The sequence below is a fragment of the Artemia sp. Qi Xiang Cuo genome, chromosome 8 (genome assembly GCF_049724085.1).
Source record: "Artemia sp. Qi Xiang Cuo chromosome 8, ASM4972408v1, whole genome shotgun sequence".
NCBI classification, from domain to species: domain Eukaryota; kingdom Metazoa; phylum Arthropoda; class Branchiopoda; order Anostraca; family Artemiidae; genus Artemia; species Artemia sp. Qi Xiang Cuo.
Window position 1 is genome coordinate 12,792,952 of NC_142801.1, and position 22,743 is coordinate 12,815,694.

Sequence of the window (22,743 nt, forward strand, 5' to 3'; positions counted from 1 at the left end):
AAATTTGCAATAATCAAATTTAGAACAAAATATAGAAGCAAAACGTGAAGAAGGAAACTGAGTTTCTTTTCTTTCTAATCAGATAGTTTCCTTCCTTTTGTTTTATGGTCTGCTTTCATCTTTTTGCTGCAACTTTTCTGGGGCAGGAAACTTCAGCAGGTTTTTGGTTCTCCTTAACTTCTTCTTAGTTGAGGCTTGATTTCATCCCTTTGGAATGATTGGCATGCTCAACTCACATAAGTTTAAGCAGTGATATGATATCTTTCAGTTTATGCAGGACTACGGACATCAATCTCTTTTTTGGCAATACAGGCTTCTCACAAACCAGAAATTACCTTACCTTAAATTGCAGCTAGGAGCAATCTAAGGATTTCTCCTTGTTGAGCTCTGGAGTGATGACTAGTTGTATGCAAGAATAACTGGTGACCAAGTGCTGCTCCATCTTTGATAGCATCCCAATTGAATTTACACTCGTTGGAGGACCACTCAGTAACTAGCCTTTGTTTAACAACATCAATGGATTCAGCAGTAACAGTTTCATTTGATAATTTGTTCCAATTGTTGACAATATGTGTTGAGAAGAATTGAGTACAGACTCTAGATGTTGTAGACTGATTGACAAGTTTCAGTTGATGACCTCTAGTTCTTGAATTGGTGCCAACAGCAGGGAATAATGCTGGGAGAATATTAGCCCTCAATAACTTAAAGACTAAAAAGGCATCCCCTCTATTTCTCCTGTATACAAGTGTTGGGAGTTTCAACTTTGATAGTCTTACAGGATAGGAAAGCTCGTGCATGCCAGATATCTCATTACCATGGGAAATGAAGACATATCTACCTTTTTTCTTAATCTGCCTCTTGTGGGCACTTTGCATTCCTAGACATTGTCTACTAAGGATGTTTTGAGCATAAACTGCTTGGAATTAGTGCTTCCACTACCCTCAATTTCAGATCTTATCCAACATTCCCACAAAGAAAATTAAATTTTCCAAAATGTTCCTGAAATTGGACATTTATAAATGTACAAATGTTATCACAAAACACAAATATTTAAGTTTTGGAGATATTTTTTTAAGAGCCCAGTTTTCTTTTGTAAAAAAAATCGAAAAAGTTTGATAAAATTCAGGGATCATGTAAGCACTGCTTGTAGTATCCCTGTTAGAACTGAACATTTTTGCCTTTGATAGGAAGCCCATAGCACTTTACTGCTTTATGGCTGTCTAGTAGTTAAAATTTGTTGTCTGTAATACAAATGTCAGCATAAGGATGTTTCTTTCTTGCCTCAACTAATCTTCTTATCACATGAAAAGGAGACTATCTCTTGGTTGTGGAGCCTTTCCTTATTGGCATTGAGTGCTACACCTGCTTCCAAGAGGATAAGTGTCCTGGTTTAGAAAATTAGATGAAGTTTGGAAAAAATGAAACCAAAACACAATTTAGCACAAATATGCAAGAACTCATTTGAAAGAGGAAAAAATTCAAAAAATATATAAGATACCAATTTTTTCAGAATCTATGAATGGTTTTAGAAAAAATAAACAAAAAGAAAATAACAAGTTGGAAAGGATACAGGCTTAAAGACCTATCCTTTTGGTCTGTAAATCAAAGGTACATATTCAAAATGAAAAATAGATAAGATAAGTTATGAGAGCAATGATAAAAATAACAATATTTTGAAGAGGGGCAGATATGAAACCATAGAGAGTATGCAATAATGTGTCCTTACTCTTGACATTTCTAAAACATTGGATAAAAAAAAAACAACACTCAAATAGACATAGACATAGACATTGGTTTATTAAGATCGAACAGCGTAGCCATGGCTAATTTATGTCTTATTTACAACAATATGAGAATAAAAAAAAAAAAATACAAAGAACACTATAAAAACACTAACACGTGAATTCAAATAACACTAAGTCTTGTTGTATGCTTCAACGAAAAAGGGGACAAACGTGTTTTTGTAGCGGTTGGTCCTGCAGACAGGGGGTTGTAGCTTCGACTGGGATCTGGTTCTTTGGTTAACAGGAGCATCAGGTGGGAGGATCAGTCTGTGATGGGGCGAAGATAGCAGTGACTTGCCGAGGGACATGATCAGTGATAATCGTCTGTCGCTGAGAGATTCAAGGTTCAGTTCTTGCAAGAGTTTGTTGTAGTCGTCACTTCTGTTACCAACGATTATGTTAACAGCTCGTTTCTGCAAAGATTCAAGGTCATCGCAAAGGTAGTGGATGCTCTGGACAAAAGGTCCCCAGACAGCGACGGCATATTCGAGTAGAGGTCTCACATACGTAATATAGGCATTTTTTAGGCTTTGAGTGTCGCAGCCAAACCTGCGCATCAGGACTAGGGTCTGAAGTGATGCATTGCCAGCCTTAATAACCTTCTCCACGTGTTCGGTGAATGTGCAGTCCATCGATAATGTGACTCCGAGGATTTTTGCAGATTGAACAATAGGGAAAGGGACTTGCGGGAATTCCAGATCACGTTTTAAGGGGCAAAACCTGAGGATCGTTGATTTATCTGCATTCAGTGTCAACTTGTAACGTTCACAGTCCTCAGAGAAGGAAGCCAGAAGGGTCTCGCTGAACTGACGTTCGATTTCACCTTCTCTCACGAGGTATTTGAGGACAAATGATAAATCGTCGACGAATTTGAGTCTCTCTTCGAAATTCTGAAGGAAGAAGTTGATGAGGGAGATAAATATGAAACCAGCAAGTCTTGTACCCTGAGGGGCTCCACAGGTATGTTTAGACCAGTATGAGATCAAGTCACCTTCAAACAATGGAAATACACACTGCGTTCTGTCCTGAAGGAAGCTCATCACTAATGCAAGAGACCGCTTCTGTGCGCCCATTGCTTGCATATTTTTTGCTGCCGTAAGATGACAAATCAGGTCAAATGCCTTCCTGAAATCGGCGAGAGCTAGGTCGATGAAGGTACTGCCCTTGTCAAGCCACTTAAAGATAATGTCAACTAGGCGCACGAGGTATATCGAGGTATTGCAACCTTTGAGGCCGCCATATTGGTAACGGTCTATGTTTTCCCGCGTTTGCTTGAGCAATTCACGCAGGATGAATGACTCGGTGACTTTTGCAAAGGTAGATGTGATTGATATCGGTCGTAACTCGTTGCAAGATTTGGGTGTTTTAGTCTTCGGTATAACACGCACAAATGCGCGTTTCCAGCACGACGGGAAAGTTGACTGGGCGAAACATTCGCTGATGATGTGTCCAAGTGGCTTGGCAAGGAAAAGAGAGAACTCTCGTATTAACCTTATAGGTAGCTCTTCAGGAAAAGAGCTACTGGATGGACACAACTTGTTCAGCTCATTGAAAACTTGATACTCAACTATTTCGATTTCACCTTCGTCAGGGCATATTGACAGTAGATTCTCTATTTCAGTGTTAGTTGGGGCAGGAAAGGATGTACAAATGTCAGTAAAGTAATTGTTGACGTCATTTGCACTCACGAGTGACCCATCATCGTTCAGAATACGGATACTGGATGATACTGTTTTTCCAGCAATCTGCCTCACTAGACGGTGCCATTTACGGGGATCCTTTTTTATTTCAGTGTCCAAAAGGGATTTTCCGAAGGACTTTCTTGCCTCGCGACAAAGGCTAACGATTTTGTTTCTTAATAATCGTAACGACGTCACTCATTTACCATGCAAATACCCCAAATTTGAAAAAACTGAGATTGAAGGTTGTTTTTTGTTGTTTCTGAGGGGTTATCATATCAAACCAATGGTGCTAGAACATTGGGAGGAAGCTCATTTGAACAGAAATTAAAAGTTCTAGTGCCCTTTTTAAGTCACCAAAAAGATTAGAGGGCACCCAATCCCACTCTCTTGCCCATTTTCCCCCATATTGTTTTATCAAAATATTAAGATAGCCATTTTGTTCAGCATAGTTGAGAGGCCAATAACTATGCCTTTGGAGATAACATGACCCTCCATATCCCTCCAGAAAGGGCTTTAAGGTATACAATTTGCCCATTGTTTACATATAGTATGTGTTATTGGGAAGTATTTGGGGAGGGGTGAATTCTTTGCTGGGAGAAATTTCTATGAGGAGGGAGATATCCAGGGGGTGAACTTTATGGAGGAAATTTTACAATGGGGGAACATGCCAGAATTTCTTTATGAAATTCTTTTATTTTCTTAACCTTTTCTTTGCCAACCCAATTTTACATGTGGAGATTTTAAGGGTAATTTTCTAGAGTAAATTTTCACTGGGATTGAATGGCCTAGAAGATCTTTTTGTGAAGAGAGAGGATTTTTCTGTGGAGATGGAGGCAGATTTCCAGGCACTATAAGCTTTTTCAACTGAAAGTAAGGAGCAACACTAAAACTTAGAACAAACAGAAATGATTACATATATGAGGGGGGCTGCCCTTTCTTCAACACCTTGGTCTTTACACTAAAGTTTGATTTTTGTTCAAATTCTTTAGGAACAACTCCTGAAACATAAGGGTCATTTAATTAGAACAATAAGAAGCTGTTTTAAAACTACCAAAAAGACTTTAGCATGAAGAGTGATGTGTTGAAGAGAGGGCAACCTGCCTCATATATGTAATAATTTATGTTCATTTGAAGTTTTAATGTTGCTCATTATTTTTAGTTGAAGAAACTTGTGAAGGATAGATTCCAGACTGTGGGAATCTTTGAATCTAGACAAACTACCTGTTATACTATGCATCAAGAGGTAAAAAGAACAAAAAAATATATATTATTAGAGCTAGGCTACATGTGTGACCGTCAGGGGTGTGGAGTGGGATGCATTGTCAGAAAAGTAACCATGATATTTGGAAAGAGCATAAAATAAGGAATCTAATGGTACTAACCTTTTGTTTTATTTTTTTCCCTAGAGCCACCAGGTATTTACCCCAAATTCTTAAAAACCTTGAAAATCATGATTTAATAAGGCTACAATGCTCAAAACAGTTTTCTTGAGCCTTGTGTATTCTGCAAATCTATCTATGAAAGCTCTACTTTTGTAACACAAATTTTATCCAAGTCTATTAATGCTCTTTGGAGAAGGGATGGGTGAAGATAAATATTTTAAAAGATAGTGTTGGGGATTGCTTAGGCTTTGGAAACACTCCTGGAAATTTAATTCTCCTAACTGAACTATTTTCCAAGATAGAAAAATATCTCTCATCTAGAAAAGAAAGCAAAATACCTCTCATCTTGAATTCTACAGTAAATATTGGGTAGGATACCCAGTAGTTTCACAGCAGATCATCACTTCAATAGCTAAATTAATGTAATATCTATTATACCACCTAGAAAACGGATTGTTTCAGCATTAAATACATCAAAATTTGCCTGTTCTGAGCCTTATATGTTTATTAAAAAGAAATACAGTGTCAATGATGCTAAATAATTATAAAGATGTATTTGGCCTTTCAATACGCTTAAAAATAGATCTGACCATAAAGGGTATTTTGGTCACCAGAACTATGACAGGGACTGCTGGTGCTTGTATCTCCAACTAGCAAAGCTTTTGGGCCAAACAGCCATTAGCAGTGCTGGTTAAAAATTTTCTCATGTGAATAAATTGATTGTTTCTGATAGGTCAATAATTTTTGTTCAACCAATTAAAAGGTTGCAAAGAGTCTAGTCTTTTGTAGTCAAATCTACAATGAATATAAATTAAGGCAGTCTAGAGAAAATGGAGTTTTATTAGTATTGGTATTTACATTACATTCATATTAATTTTTGTTTCATTTAGAAATGTCCATACTATTTTTTGTTCTTTTTTATTGACAAGATTATTGTTTTAGATCAAGGATATGGACTGACATTCAAAATTGCTGATGATGCTGGCTTAGTTCTTTCAAAATATGGTGAATATTTGTATGAGAATTTGATCATCTTTGCACCTGGAGTTGAGGAATTCGGTGGCTCAGTTGGAGTTGATTCAATTGCTAAATTCGTAGACGATGGAGGTAAGATCCTAAATTTTTAAAGCCATTAGATAAATATTTTATATCTTTGACTAAATTGTCTCATGAAAGAGTTTTGAAAAGTTGTTCCTCTTTGGAAGATAATTTGTATTATCCATATAATTTTTGTTACATATTATTTTTTATTATATAAAATTATTGTTATATATTATTTGTATTGTATATAGTCTTTATTAATATTGTAAGATTATTATATTAAAGTTGTTCCTTTTTGGGAGATAATTTGTACTATCCATGTAATTTATATTATATAATATATATTTTTTATTATATCAGAATACTATTATATATTATTTGTTTTATATAATATTTATATTGGAAGATTATTATGTTAAAGTTTTGCCTCTTTGGAAGATGTTTTAAATGACTAAGTAAAGTAAAACAAAATATGAACAAATAGGTATTTTGGATATAGTATTTTGAATAAGGCAGTAGAACATACCAAAAACGTCTTTATGGGGGATTCTATATTTAGTGAAAAAGACTTTCAAGTGCTCTTATGTAGTTTTGGTAGCAATGGGCATAAAAAAGAAAAGAAAAAAAGAAAGCTGGATGAAAAATTAGCTAAAAACATGTGGCACCAAACAGATTAGGAAAATGTATCTTTCGTTTCAAGGTTTAGCTGTCTTTGGCAACACATAAACAGATTGTTAATATTTGAATTTTTATTGGCAAAAAGCATTGTTAAATTTAATTAATCAGTTTCACTTATATGTCTTCATTGTTCAGTGTGGCAACACTGACAAAAATGTGATATTGTCCTGATAACTTCGTACTTTTGAAACATAAAAAAAAAAATAAATAAATAAAAATCTTAGAAAATTGTAGTTCTCAGGTTTGAATAGAGCCAAGATTTGTCCAGGGGGAGGAAAATGATTCGATTTTGATGTCCTTGGTGTTTGAATATCCATTTGATTAAAAATGGATAGATGAAAAATTTGTAAAAAAATGTTTTTGAGTTTATATACTCCCAGATGGCTTAAGCATTATGTTAATTGACAAATGTGAATCGTTAAAAAACTACTTTTTGCTGAAAAATTTTTTTGTAAACACCATTAAAAAACAACATCTGTTCACTGCAGTTCTATTCAGACTCCAAAAGAACTGGCTGGGGCCTTTACATGTTCACTCCTTTTTGAGATTTCTTCTTTTTTTGCTTAGATTTATCAGCTATTGTTCCTATAAAAGTTCAATTTATTTCTTTAAGTAACATTCAGTATTACTGTATGCTTCAATTTTTTTATGTATAGAAGCTCACATAAGGACAAAAATGGATTTTCAGGTACCCCCCCCCCCACCTTCCCCCTTCACACAGGAAGGCGTAGGTTGTGCCCCCTTACAGTATAGGTGGATGTTTGCTTCATTGCTCAAAGGCTCAGAATGTATCACCTCAGAATGTGATAAAGTGTGAAGATATTTTTCCAAAATGAACGTTTTGCATTTGGATTCAGAAAGATATTGGAAAGCTGTCATTGGAAAGCTATTGATTTGGTTAATCTAAGTATAATGTAGACATGGTTTGTTTTGCATAGCCTTGCAATAGAGGGGATGGGAGGGCAAAGTCCATCAAAAGCCCCCAAAATAGATGAATTATTCAAAAAAATTACTGGATAACATGGGAAAACTTATCAAAAGATTCTGTTGGTGAGAGTGGGAATTAATCCAATGAATGTCACCCTGCATGCATATCTAACAGAATGGAATAGGCTCAAAGAAACTAGGTTATAGAGAAATGCTTGAAGTAAGGCTTCCATCTTTTGGGCATACACTTGAAAGACTTATTTTTGCCTCAAAATGCTGCTGAAACGGAAAATGAAGTAAGTTATTGCCAGGTTGCTGAGAATAGAAGTGCCAGCAAGATTCTATTTTGAATGGCTTTAAATTGCTTTGGTTTGTTGGAGGGGATCCAAGTTGACCCCCTCCATGATCAAAGACAACTAGGCGCTAGGGATATGCCTGAAGTAAGGCTTCCCTCTTTTAGGCATACCCTAGGTGCAAAAAAAGAGCAGTTGGATGCCCTCTAGGGCGTCTTGTCACTTTGAAGGGCATCATAACTTAGAATTAGCAATGAAGCAACTATCTATTCTAGTGACAGGGCCCAAAAAGTGCATTGGAGACACATCACACTTTACTTAGTTGTCAGCAGTTCATAGACCATGCTATTCTGTATTTAAAGCTTCTTCCTTGTACTATTTTAAAGGATCTTTGGGCCATAAAATTGCCATAGAAACTGTTCTCAGGATACTTCAGTCTTTTGTTGCAGTCTGTAGTTGTAGTCTGTTTGCATAGCTTCTCATTTAATCAAATTTTTTCTGAAACATTTTTTATTAGGTAATGTTTTGGTTGCTGCAAATTCTGAGACAACAGACACTATAAGAGAATTGGCAACTGAATTTGGGTTTGAAATTGATGAAGAAGGGACATCTGTTATTGATCACCATAGCTTTGACTCGAAGGATAAAGGACAAGTACGAGTTTCACTTTTTTTTTTTTTACTTTTTCATCGTCTCAGGTGAAATACTAAACATCTATGGATCACATGATTATTTCATATTGTTTTTTTTTTCCTTTTTTTAGCTTGCTTTGTCTCCACCATCTGATCGTAGAAGTTCAATTTGTATACTTTTTCCCCCCTCAGATGCCTTGTCTTCTGAGTCATATTCAGAGCCTATTCTATTAGTGGATACCTGAATTCTGATTTAAGGACTGGACACATGTAGCTTTTTTCGGCGTCGATTTACCAAATCGGTGCCGACTTAAGTTTGAAAAATTTTCTAGTTTTCGGCGCCGAATTTCATCATGATCATTAAAAACGAAGAAATTCTCAGTCGTACTAAATACGTTTGTCCAGCCCTTTATCTACACTATTACCATGATTGTTTTGTTGAAAGTTTTTAGGCTTTTTTTTTCAACACAAATGGACAAAAATACTCACATTGACAATTATTTACATTAATTACCAAATATTATTATTTTCATATAAGATTTTAAGATTAGTATCAGCAAATATTATCAATAAACATCAAAGTTCCTTTGACGTTGCTAAGGGTGTACATTAAATGCCAAATACAATTGTTTTTATAATAAACAAGAGGGTGATGTCAGAAAATAGTATAAATAAATGCCTAAATTATCAATCCGTATCCTTTGACGTAGCTAGGGTTTTATTCTTAAGGGAGCTGGGAGAGGGGAGCAAATTTACCATGTTGTATCAAATTTATCTTTGCAGCAGCTCCACCTGAACTTGTACCACCTGAACAGGAGGTGAAAAATTTGCCCACTAAGTTACAAATTTTCGATAAACTAAAACAACAGATATCTGGGTCAGAAAGGAGCAAGTAAAACCTCAATGTTTTGGAAAATTTGTATTGTAATAAAAAAAAGTTCCGAATGTACTGTATTGTACCAGGGCCTCTTAAAATTCGAACACAATTTGCGCTTTACTAAAAAAAAATAAAAAAAAACAAAACAACTGACTGTGGATTGTCAGTTTAATTGACATATACTGACACTTCCTTAAGGTTTTGATAATTTTTCATTTATGAAAGTAAGAAAGGTGAAAACATTTAAAACGTATTTTGTTTTCAGTTAAGCCAAATTGTGTTCTGGTCTTGAGAAGGCATTGGGGTTATCAGCCCTACTCATGTAAGTTTTTGCTCGCTTTGAGTTTGACTAGGCTATTTATTGTAATTTCTGTTCGTTTTGAGTTTCATTTATTTATTGACAGTGGTTTGCGGTCGTTTTACGCTTGGAAGATCATTTGACTTTATTTTTGCTCATCCTTGGCTTAATGGAGCTCTTTACTCTTCTTTGAAAAACTCGTCTTGAGGAAAAAGTTTTTTAAATTAATATCTTTTGGTTTTTATTGACATAGTCTTTTTCACGGAAGAAAAATTTAATTTTATAGCTTCTGAAGTTGACCTAAAAATAAAACTTAATATCATTCGCGGAAGATTCTATCTATGCTATTTGAAAGCCTGGATACACTTAAGATCTTTTTGTCTATTTAAATTGTAAGAGCAGAAGTAGTTATAGTACTATCCCAAAAAATTTCAACTTAATACCCCTAGTCGTTCTCGATATATTGCGGAGGTGTCTTATTGGCAACCATCTAACACAATGCCTTTTGATTTATTTTTAAATGAACATTTAGTTTTAAAGCAAAATGAGCCAATTGCATAATTGTGGGGGATCGATATGCCTAATATCCCTAAAGACATAGTTGCTGGGCCTTTCTACTATGCTGAACAAAATGGCTGTCTCAAAATTTTGACTGGATGGGTTTCGAAAATGAATAAGCTTGAGAGAAGGGCTGCTTGCCGTCCAATCTCTTGTTACTCTTAAAAAGGGCACTAGACACCCGCACTGTAATTGGAGCGGATGGGCGAGGACTTTCCCCTTCATATATCTAGTAAAAACATTTTAAACAAGTGAAAACATTTTAAATATATTTAATTTTCTGTAAAGTGCAAATTATGTTCTGGTTTTGAGAAGACATGGAGGTTGTCAGCCCTACTCGTGTTAATTTTCGCTCATTTTGAGTTTGACTCGCCTATTTATTGTATGATTTAAATGAACAAAATACGTTTAGTGTTTCAACTTTTTTAACTTTAATAAAATAAAAATTATAAAGACTTTAAGGAATATATATCAGAATATGTATACTAAACTGACAATCCACAGCTATTTTTTTCAGTAAAGTGCAAATTATGGTCTGGTCTTGAGAAAGTAGGGGGGTTGTCAAACACATAATTTCCAGACCTTTCAACTACACTGAACAAAATGGCTATCTGAAAATTTTGATTAGATGTGCTTTGGGAATTGATGGGCGCGGGGGGGGGGGGGCTTGTTGCCCACCAATCACGTGACTTATAAAAAGGGCGCTAACCCTTTCGACTTCCGATCGAATGACCCGTTTTCGAAGTTTCTACGACAACAAATGGCCGTCTCAAAAGTTCTATCAGATGCATTACGGGAAAATACGAGGTTTGGAAGGGTGGGGCTTATACATCCTCCGATCACTGAATCTTAAAAAGGGCACTAGAACTTCTGATTACCAATCCAACGAGCCCCCTCTGAAGGTTATACGGTCACCCTTTCTATATATACCTTATATGCCCCGGGGCATAACTTACCTTGCCGTGAGGGTTGTGGGGGGTTGTCATCCTCAAAGACTTAAATTGCGGTCATTTCAATTACGTTGAACAAATGTTTGACTATTAAAAAGGGCACTGGCCCTTTCAATTTCCAATCGAATGAGCTGTTTTCGAAGTTATTACGACAACAAATGGCCATCTCAAAATTTCTGTCAGATGCATTTCGGGAAAATATGGGGCGTGGGAGAGGGGCATCCACCCTCCGATCACTCTGAGTCTTAAAAAGGGCACTAGAACTTCTAATTACGAATCCAATGAGCCCCCTCCGAAGTTTATATGATCACCTTTTCTGTATATACCTTATATGCCCCCAGGACATAACTTACAACTCATGCCCTGAGGGCTGTGGGGGGGGGGGGGGTTCCATCCTCAAAGACATAATTTCCGGACCTTTCAGTTACGTTGAAAAAAATGGCTATCTCAAAATTTCTATTGGATGTGGTTGGGGAAGTGGTGGGCGTGGGAGGAGGGTTAGTTGCCCTCCAATCAGTTTTGACTATTAAAAAGGGCATTGACCCTTCCAATTTCCAATCGAATGAGCTGTTTTTGAAGTTTCTACGACAACAAATGGTCATCTCAAAATTAAAATCAGATGTATTTCGGGAAAATACGAGGTGTGGTGGGGGTATACACTCTCCGATCAATCTGAATCTTAAAAAGAGCACTAGAACTTCTGATTACCAATCCGGTGTGCACCCTCCAAAGGCTATACGGTCACCCTTTCTATATATATCTTATATGCCCCCAGGGCAAAACTTACAATCCTTGCCCTGTGGGCTGTGGGGGGTTGTCATCCTCAGAAACATATTTTCAAAGCCTTTCAATTATGTTTAACAAAATGGCTATCTCAAAATTTTATTGGATGTGTTTGGTGAAATGGTGGGCATAGGAGGGGGGTTAGTTGCCCTCCAATCACTTTCGACTATTAATTAGAGCACTGGCTCTTTCAATTTCAAATCGAATGAGCTGTTTTCGAAGTGTCTTCGACAACAAATGGCCATCTCAAAATTTCTATTATGTATTTCGGGAAAATACGAGGTGTGTGTGTGTGTGGCGGGGGGTGGGTGGCTGATCCATCTTTTGATCACTTTGAATCTTAAAAAAGGCACTGGAACTTCATATTATCAATCCAATGAGCCACCTCCGAAGTTTATACGATCACCTTTTCTATATATGCCTTATTTGCTTCCAGGGCATAACTTACCTCGAATCACTTTCGACTATTAAAAAGGGCAGTAGCCCTTTCAATTTCCAATCGAATGAGCCTTTTTCGAAGTTTCTTTGACCGCAAATGACCATCTCAAAATTTCCATTAGATGCATTTCGGGAAAATACGAGGTTTGGAGGGGTTATCCACCCTCTGGTCACTTTGAATCTTAAAAAGGGCACTAAATCTTCTGATTAGCAATCCAATAAGCCTCCTCCGAAGTTTGATTGTATGTGTTTGTGGAAACAGTGGGCGTAGGAGCGGAGTTAGTTGCCCCCTAATCACTTTCGACACTAGCCCCTTCAATTTTCAATCTAATAAGCCCTTTTGGTAGTTTCTACGACAACAAATGGCTATCTCAAAATTTGTATCAGATACATTTCGAGAAAATATGTGGTATGGGGGGGGAGTATCCACCCTTCGATCACTCCGAATCTTAAAGAGGGCATTAGAACTTTTCATTACCTATCCAATGAGCCCCCTCCGAAGTTTATACGATCACCCTTTCTAAATTCCCCAGGGTATAACTTACAACCCTTGCCCTAAGGGCTGGGGGGGGTCGTCATCCTCAAAAGACATAATTTCTGAACAAAATGGCTATCTCAAAATTTTGGTTGAACGTGTTTGGGGAATTGGTGGGAGGTGGGTTATTTGCCCTCCAATCACTTTCAACTATTTAAAAGAACACTAGCCCTTTCTATTTCCAATCGAATGAGCCCTTTTCAAAGTTTCTACGACAACTTTTTCAATTCGAAGTACCCTGCTAAAAAAAAAAAAAAACCATTGTGCCCGCAACACTCTTTACTTATGCAGCGCTTTTGCGCTGCCTATGATTCATGTAATAAAAAAAGGGATAACCTTTCAATCTTGTGTTTCTAAAAAAGGGAAAATACATCCAAAAGGTTGATAATAAACTTATTTCTAAGCTACTGGAATTCTTTTTTATATTTCCATCGTTTTTTTTGTTGTTGTTGTCGATTTTTTGAAGGAGCATCTTATAAATGGAGTTATAAAGATACAAAACAATATTTCAAAATACCTAATTACGGCCTGTGTGGTAAGGCTTCTATTTATAAAGCTATTCCTGCATCCTGAAACGGCAAAACGTCTAAAAGTTCATTCATTTTGCTAAACACTTTTATCTAGAATGCTGAAATCATCAGCATAATCTAAGTCCAGGAATGATTTGCTTCCCTATGTGATTCCATGTTCTCCCATTGGTTTTGTCGTGCTCCTTAAGACAAAGTCCATCAAAATTATCCACATAAATGGAGATAGAACGCAAATATATTTTACTATCTTTCAAGTTTTTTGAAGCTAGAGGCCCTAGCCTAGGCTGAAATCTGTAGAATATTAACGGATTTTTTTTGGGACAGGTAGGTTTAAATACCCTAGAAAGGGTATTTTAAGACACAAATGTTTCCCATTTTTTAATGAAGGATCCTTTAAAACAGTCTTGGATAGGTCTCCCCTATATTCATAAAACATGCAACTATGTCCAGTTAAGTATGCTGGTATGCACATACATTAGCATTTAAATATTGCCCAAATAAGATTGTAAAATGATCTAAGTCATATCTAAACAAAGAAAGAAATCTTAAAGAAAGAATAAAAACAAGTTAATGGCCAATAAGAAGAAGAAGAAAAATACGAAGAAAAGAAAAATAATCAAGCGAATATTTTGCCTGTTTCCAACAGGGCGTCCTCAGCGTGGAGAACGAAATAATTAAAAACATAACTACTCAAAAAAGAAAGAAAAGCAAAAATAAATCAAAGAATAATAAAATTATTTGCCAAATATATAATGTTGCTTCTGCGTGACCACAGAAATATAAAATATCAACAGTTTAATGAGGCACTTCTATGACATCATTGTCAATTGCTTTTGTGAAGCGTTTTTATTGTGTGGCCAAACTATTTAGAATTGATGGGGTGGTCTTCTCATAACTTGTAGAGCTTGGTTAAGATGTTTGAATAAACGACAGAAAACCAAAAGCCGATATCTACTTTCCCAGAAATCTTATAAAACACCAATTAACTCCCCCTGTTTTGCGCTGGAGATGGATATATACAGTTTTATTGAAACTTACATCATCAGAAAGTATAGTTTTTTTTTTTTTTTTTTTTTTATTAAAAAGAGCCGAATTTTCTTTTTAATGTTGAGGAAAGGACAGTCGCTAAAACTTCTAGTATACCTTCTCAGGAAACGCTAAAAATTCGATCAAAGGAAATGCCATTTGAGTAGTTTTGCTGCCTCGGGAGTTCACTGGGTTGCTACCCGCTTGAAGGGCCAACTCGCTGACAAAAAGGAAATAAAATTCCTGCCAAATTCTTGACAGGTTTCGATGATAGCTAGTCCCCTGAGAGAACTCTCTAATGGAGACTTTTTCTTTAAGACGGCCAGGTGACACCGAGGCTCGCAAAATGATTTTAAAGGTATCATATCGCCTTAATACTGGCCATAGACCTGTTGTCTTTTTTATCATCTTTTTGGTTTTATCATGGTGGACCATTCCTCTTAGTTCTTTTATTTGTCAATTCACATCTAGCATATAACACTGACAACAAACAAGTTAATCTTTATGCCAAGGAGGATCTTGATTTAGATGAAGGGAGATCGCGTTGTCTTCCTAGAAATAAGAACCTTCTCTAGAAACGAAAGTGCGATACTAATGGTATTTAAACATTAGGTCATAAATCACGATGTAAGTATATCATAAGTCATTCTTCAAAATTGTGGTTTCTGACACTCTGCACATTAGATTAGAGTATTTATGGTGTAATAACCATGCGGCCACTCTTACGTAGAAGAAAGATAGAACAAACTTATTTCCAAGCCAATGTTTTGCAGATATTCTTACTTATTATTGGCAATAAAAGACTAGCTACAAGTTAAAACATTTTATTACAAACATTGCAATATACGCCAAACTAACCAATATAATCACATAAAACCATTAATTAGAAGTGTAAGTAATTCAATCTCACAAAAGGAGACCACCCAGTTGTATTATTGAGTTGTGACATGAAAGATTTAAATTGTAAGTTGTTGAATAATGAAAAAAGAATGAAAAATTTAAAATTGTGTCACATTTTGGAACTTTTGGTTGACAAAGAAGTCTCATTATTAGAAAGATTCCTGAAGAAGATGAGATCCAATCCTGGGTCCAGTGTAAAGAGCGAGGGTTGAAGAAGGGGCAGCCCCCTTCATATACGATACACGGAATAGTTTCTGTTTTAGCTTTCTATGTTATCCTTACTTTCAGTATAAAACCAATACAATTTGACCAAACAATTTCATTATAAAACCAATATATAAACATTGATAATTTTGAGTTATTATGGCTCTTGCCACAGGAGATGCCCCCCCCCCCTTGCCACATGCACCCCCCTAGATGCATTTGCCTCCCTATTGCCACAATCCGCTCCATTTTAAATTACTCAGCAAAATTCCTGACAAAAATAATCAGATGTAAAGTAGCCCAACTGATAATTTGACATATTTTCTAGCATACTTTGATAGCTGTGGAACCAAACAACTTGATAGATGCTCCTATGATTGTTGGCTCTCGTGACGTCAATCCTTTATTATATGATGGAACAGGCCTTGTTGTGGATGCCGAGAATGCTTTAGTTTTGGAAATTCTAACTGGAGATTCAACTTGTTATTCATACAAGCCAGGAACTTCTGTTACAGAGGTTTACTCTTTGAACTTTATTTTTATCTTCAAAGTTGCTATTTATTTTATGATTTATATTTTCTATTACTTAAATGTATACTTTCGCCCCCTCCTTCTTGGGGGCTGCTGGGGGATAACTTCAAAATTTCAAACGACACTTCTGTAAAATTTAAAATATTTTGAGCATGTAAGGAAGAAGAAGTACATTTTGTCTGAAAAAGTTCTAATAAGCCCTTTAACTTCTGCCCTGTGACTTAGATTCTTTCATTTTCACCCTTAAGAGCCTTTGCATTAAACGTGTTATAAAGCCTTTTTCTGGAAAATATTCCAGACGAAACCTAATTCGTTTTTGTTTCTGACTCCAAAATGTAGCTTTTTATATGGTTCATTTGATGTCTTAAAATCTCCTTGGCTCTCCTCTAATTAGGGTGAGGGGGTGGTACCCTCTAAAGATCAAAGAATTAGGGGTAGCTTTTTGTCTTTAAGATTTGCCTTCGTTCAATTTTCGGTCTAATTAGTTCAAGGTTTGAATGGTTTTAACTTTGGATATGACAGTTGCCATTTTAAATTTTCAAATTAGCCATCAGTACCCCATCCATACCTGAAGAGGAGATTTACGCTCGTTGAAAGTCTTGTCATCATCTTCTTCTCTATGGCAAATACACATTAAAAATATAGTTAATTTGATCAAATTATTGGTTTTTGAGATATCAACTTTCCATGCTCTACATGATATTCACACTTTTATGTACGTACATGGTTTGTACATAAAAAAATCGCCGGAAAGATAAAATGCATCTCAACACACTTTTTTTTATTATGAATATTAAGTAAATCGTTGCGGTTATACCTAAAGGTCGTATCTGACATTTTTGTTCTGCAGATAATTGCCAAAAGGACGCTTACTAAGCTGTTCTTAAGGGGAGGATCTGCTCGGCAACGTGTGCTCAGTTACGCTTTGATCCTCCTGACCTGAATTGCCCCACTAATCCCCCTTTTGAAAACGAGCTTTTTCAATTATGTCAGAAGTGTAAAAATGTGAGATCCGACCTTTAGAAAGAATATTCTATGTTTATGTTTTGAGACAGATATGGTATCTCTACTTCTAAATTTATCATTTGAGACTAATTCAAATAACTAATATTGCCTCCAAATATATTGAATACAATGCGAGAAGATTAGACAAGCATTATCCGATTTTATTCTTAAATAGGTTTAAATAGGTTAGCAGTGTCACTTTTTTTCTTTATTCCTCTCGTGATAAATTTCAAGGTTTTGGAAAAAATCAAAGGCTATCATGAATCATTTTGTTTGGGAGCAGTACTAATACTTTCTTAGTTTTTTTTTCCATGATTATGGTCTGTTGCTCATTAACGATAAGAGATAGAAAACTGAAGGGCGGCTGTAATACGCGTTAAATCTTTCATAAACCAACCAAAAGACAAAAATCAAAAAATAAAACTTAGAAAGAAGTTAATGAAAGTAGTAAGTGTGCTGTCATCAGCTAAAGGAACGGATCTTTCCACTGAAGGCGAGCAATTACTAAGAGCTTGGGAAGAATTAGGATGACCAAGGCCACAACAAATTTCGGTTTTATCTCTGTTCATTGCAAAAAATAGATTATTTGACACGTTTTAAGGAAAAAAATATTGATCCTTGAGGGACACCATAAATGAGAATTTAACCTCGAAAGCAAACTGTCCGTAATACCGAAATATAATAACTTCTATTGGAGAATTTTATGGATTAAAAAGTTAAATGCTTTACGTACGAACATCCAAGAAAGGAAATCCGTTCAGAAGTCAGCACAGAATACAGAAAATTTAAGTCTCTCAATGGCATTCTTTGTTTAGTGCTTCTCTTGAAAATCAAACTGGTAATCGGGAAAAAAATCTTTAGGAACTAGAACAGCATCAAGACAAGAAAGTATCATTTTTTTATGTCGTTTTGTAAGCATTCTTAGTAATTTATAATCGGATACCAGCTCGAAAAAATAAACTTATGGAAAAGTCTTCCAAAAGATAAGTGCTAGATAAAATTGGGTTGTGACAAGGAAGAGTTAACCGTAGAAGAAGCCCTTTTACTAATATTAAGTGCCTCCAGAACATTTAGTACTTCCTCGATAGGCTACCTTTTCTAGTTTTGTCTGTGGGGGGCCCGTACCTGATCCGACCTTTGTGCGGGGAAGGGGTAGAGTACGAGGCCACTTCGTTATTTTCATCTAGAAATCTACAAGAACGGTTCGCCATATATAAACTAAAAGTAAATAGGAAGCAAAAACTAGTATCGTACTTGTGCCTTTTTGAGGCCTGAGTCGGTCCTACCTTTTTATGTAACAGTGATGGGGAGGGGGGAGGAAGTAAAGTATAGTAACCATGATATCTTCCCGAATGGGTTGTCAGATTTCCAAAAATCTTGTTGTAAAGTGAGAGCTGATATCGGCATTGTTGTTATCATAGGTATTATCTAAACTATTGTCATAAGTACATCTACAGAAAGAGACGTTGGTGGAAAGGAAGATATAGGGTCATATTCATGGCTTTTTAGGGTTTGAGCCCGATTTCCCCCGTAGGAGGGGAGTGTGGAAATCAAAATGTATCTTCATTAGTATAATTACTATGTTCAATCGCGAAACCTAGTTAACAGATACAGTTATGGTCTCATGCTTTATTAGACCCTTGTGAGGAAGAGGTTATATTTTTGTCATCCGTAGCGGTTCGAAGAGTCTGTCGAATCGCAATTAAATTTGGCATGAATTTATTTTTTTTTACGAATTTAGAAGTATCGAATCTAATCTGTAAGACATTTTTGCTTATGTCCAGCTCAGACCCTTAGGCGGTTGCTGCAGCACTTCATAATACCTTTGCACTAGAGGTCTAGTTAGTGCTAAGACTGTTTTCTTCTCTTCTTATATTTGTATATTCTTTAGTTGCTGTTTATTATGTTCTTTAGTTGCTGTCTTATGTTTTGCTTATGTCCAGCTCAGACCCTTGGGCGGTTGCTGCAGCACTTCATGATACCTTTGCACTAGAGGTCTAGTTAGTGCTAAGACTGTTTTCTTCTCTTCTTATATTTTATATTCTTTAGTTGCTGTCTTATGTTTTGCTTATGACATTTTTGCTTATGTCCAGCTCAGACCCTTAGGCGGTTGCTGCAGCACTTCATGATACCTTTGCACTAGAGGTCTAGTTAGTGCTAAGACTGTTTTCTTCTCTTCTTATATTTTATATTCTTTAGTTGCTGTCTTATGTTTTTCTTATGACATTTTTGCTTATGTCCAGCTCAGACCCTTAGGCGGTTGCTGCAGCACTTCATGATACCTTTGCACTAGAGGTCTAGTTAGTGCTAAGACTGTTTTCTTCTCTTCTTATATTTGTATATTCTTTAGTTGCTGTTTATGACTGTTTCGTTTTAACACGCGATTAATTCTTATAATAAATACGGTTAACATTCAAGCCTTTATTGCGAATTAAATTAAAAAACAAGTTGTTTTTTTTTTAAAGTAAGGAGCGACAGTAAAACTTAAAACGAACAGAAATTATTCCGTATATGAAAGGGGCTGTCCCCTCCTCAACGCCTTGCTGTTTACGCTAAAGTTTTTTATTGTTTAAAAAAATAAAGTTGTGAAATAGAGTCAAACTTCAGCGTAAAAAGCGAGGCGTTGAGAAGGGGATAACCCCTTTTATATACGGAATAATTTCTGTTCGTTTTGAGTTTTACTTTCGCTCCTTATTTTCGGTAAAAAAAAACTTGTTTTTTAAAATTTAATTTCTGAATGTTTTTGAATTAATGAAGGTTCTGATTTTGGCTCACAGTACATGAATAATTAAAACGAAATTTGCATATTAATTTTACTTTTTTTTGGCTAAATGGCTTTCTCAAAAGTTGTTTAATTTTATTTACGAATATTTTTATTAGCAATAAATATACATAACTTACGAATTAACTTACGTAATGAACTTCTATATTCGTATTTTTTATTACTTATATTAGGGGGTTCGCCCCCCTAATCTATACCTTGCTCTTCACGCTAAAATTTGAAATTTTCTTTCCAATTCTTTAAGAATAACCCCTTAATCACAAAGGCCGTTATTTAGAATAAATAGCTCTTATGAAAATACTAAAAAAACTTTAGCGTAAAGAGTGAGGTAATGACTAGGGACCGAATCGAATCATATACGTAACAGTTTCTCTTCGTTTCAAGTTATTACATTGAAAAGTTTTCAGTTGAAAACTTGTTTTTTTATTTGATTTGTGATCGTTGTTTCAAATAATTCTCGGAAATCCGGCGCCCCCTTCATAGCAATGTCCCTTCCCCCATGAAAACTTCCTCCATGGAAAGATCCTCCAACGAAACCTCTACAATAGGGTTCTCTGATACGCTGAATCTGATGGTGTGATTTTCATTAAGGTTCTATGACTTTTAGGGGGTGTTTTCCCCTTTTTTCAAGAAGGCGCGTAAATTGTGATGGGTAAGACTAAACTTGATGAAACTTATATATTTGCAATCAACATAAAAATCTGATTCTTTTGATGTATCTATTGGTATCAAAATTCCTTGTTTTTTAGAGTTTTGGTTACTATTGAGCCTGGTCACTCCTTGCTTACAGTTCATTACCAGAACTGTTTAATTACTGTCAAGATGGGAAATAATAATTGTTTCAGTGCTGCTCAGTTTATTTAGCTCCAGTAAGATAAATTTGAAATTTTTGAGAAGATTGTAAGCAATATGAATTTGTCGAAAGGTAGAAAATAAATAAATTTTGAAGCATTACAAATTACACTCAGTTTTTGGTCCTTTTCAGATTATCTTTGTTGCCAGTAACAGTTGCCGTTGTGGAGATAATGGAAACAACTGTATTATTTCTAGTAATTTTTAATATCTGATTTGTAATCTATTTGATCAGTTTTTTTTTCATTAGTTCCCCCTTGCAATTGGTAAGAAAACTGTATTGATTGCTGGACTTCAAGCAAGAAACAATGCAAGAGTGGTCTTCTCTGGCTCTTTGGATTTCTTCTCTGATAAATTCTTTGGAATGCCTGTAAATCCTAATGTAAGTTAATAAAAGTCTTTATTTGTTTAAAATTCTGTTGCATATCTGCCAATATTACTCACCGGCGAAGCATGTTGCCAGTTCCTCAAGTTGAAAACCGTACAAACACTTTGTCTTTCCCTATTACTTGACCTTCGTGAATCAAATCCTTTATTAAATCTATTAACCTCATGCCCCTCTGCTCATCCATATTCCAGTGCTTTTGCTATCCCAAGTTTTTCGGAGTTTCCACGAATTTTCCCGAAAGAAAATTCCCACAAAAATTTCCTCAAAAATTGGAATTGATGATTTTCATTTTCTATCAACAGTTCCCCAAAAGAAACTTTAATGAAAATTAACTACTTTTCTTTTCTTTCAACGTTCGTGTATTGTTAAATGTTAATTTTTTGGAAAGATTCTGGAAAACCGAATTTTATTTTGGGGAATCCCCAAAAATTCGGGATAGTAGAAGTGCTGCCTTTGGTTATCGCAGGAATTGCGAAGCTCCAAGGAATGATTTCTAATCAGTGCAATTTATGTTGGTATTAATGAGAGAAAGGTTGAGACGGCTAGGGCACATTCTGCCGATGAAGGATGACAGATTCCCAACGATTGTCCTTGTCGGCCAACCGTCTAGGGCCAAACACCGGGTTGTCCTTGAACGGGACGAGAGGATGTCGTAAGGAAAGATTTAAGAGAAATGGGAACTTCTTGGGAGGGTTTAAAGAGGAAGGCTTTGAATAGATGGGAATGGAGGAAAAGATTGCCCATCCTGTTTTATATTTGACATCCATATTCAATGACATCCAAATATGAGACAAAGGCAATGGAGACATATATCCAATGACATATAGGATGTCAAATAAATTTGACAACTTATATTTGGTATACGTTGAGGTTTTACCTGCCAGATTTAGTGTTACTATCATAGTTATTTTTAACATATAAAATAGAAATAAATTGCTACTGAAAGCAAATTCAACGAATTGAGCCTTTCCGGTCTTGAGCCGTTGTGATAAAAAGAAGTTACTTTTTATGGAATAGAACATATTTATTCACCTAAACTTTGACATCCAAATATAGATGTCGTTGTTTGGAAATTTGACATCCTATATATTGCCCATTTACTCTTTTCTCATGAGTGTAATTTATGCTGTACGTAACTAAGAAGCTAATTACCCTGCAATATTGCTAATTAGCATAAATATGCTCTGCTCGGTGAATTGATTCTAATTAACTCGGATTTTGGCTGGAAGCTAAAATTATGAGAAGCTTAGGCTAAATTAAGGGCAGAGGACTTTAAAGTTCCTTTGTGATTTAAAAGTGGTTTGTGGTTTAAAAATGGTTTGTGATTTTCACCCCCAAAAAGGCCTAACTTTTATTTTTCCCTCGACATAGAAGATTGGAGCCTGAAATTCCTCCCTGTCTGTGGGCCTTCATTGTAGAACTACAATAAATATATATGATAAAAACATCAATTGTTATTGAATGTGATAATTCGAATTTTATGGGAAAAGGTTTACAGAAGCCCACGATTTTCAGAAAGAATAAATATATTCTTTTTCTGAAAATTAGAGGTTGGAGCTTACTTCTTCCCCTCTTACAGAGTCATTTATTTCAAAACAGCTTTCTTAGTCTTTCATATAACCACAAATTGAATGGTGTCGTCTTTTCTAGGGCATTTTATTATATGC

The 22,743-nt window shown here is 35.6% G+C and overlaps 1 protein-coding gene across 1 annotated transcript in view; it reads left to right on the plus strand.

Moving 5' to 3' along the window:
- Positions 1-22,743, plus strand: part of Ost48 (dolichyl-diphosphooligosaccharide--protein glycosyltransferase non-catalytic subunit Ost48) — a 53,017-nt gene that overhangs the window by 3,920 nt on the left and 26,354 nt on the right. The window contains exons 2-5 of the mRNA XM_089093219.1: positions 5,791-5,955; positions 8,305-8,441; positions 15,847-16,035; positions 20,939-21,070. Coding sequence (XP_088949345.1) covers positions 5,791-5,955; positions 8,305-8,441; positions 15,847-16,035; positions 20,939-21,070 — 623 coding nt within the window. The remainder of the gene's footprint in view (positions 1-5,790; positions 5,956-8,304; positions 8,442-15,846; positions 16,036-20,938; positions 21,071-22,743) is intronic.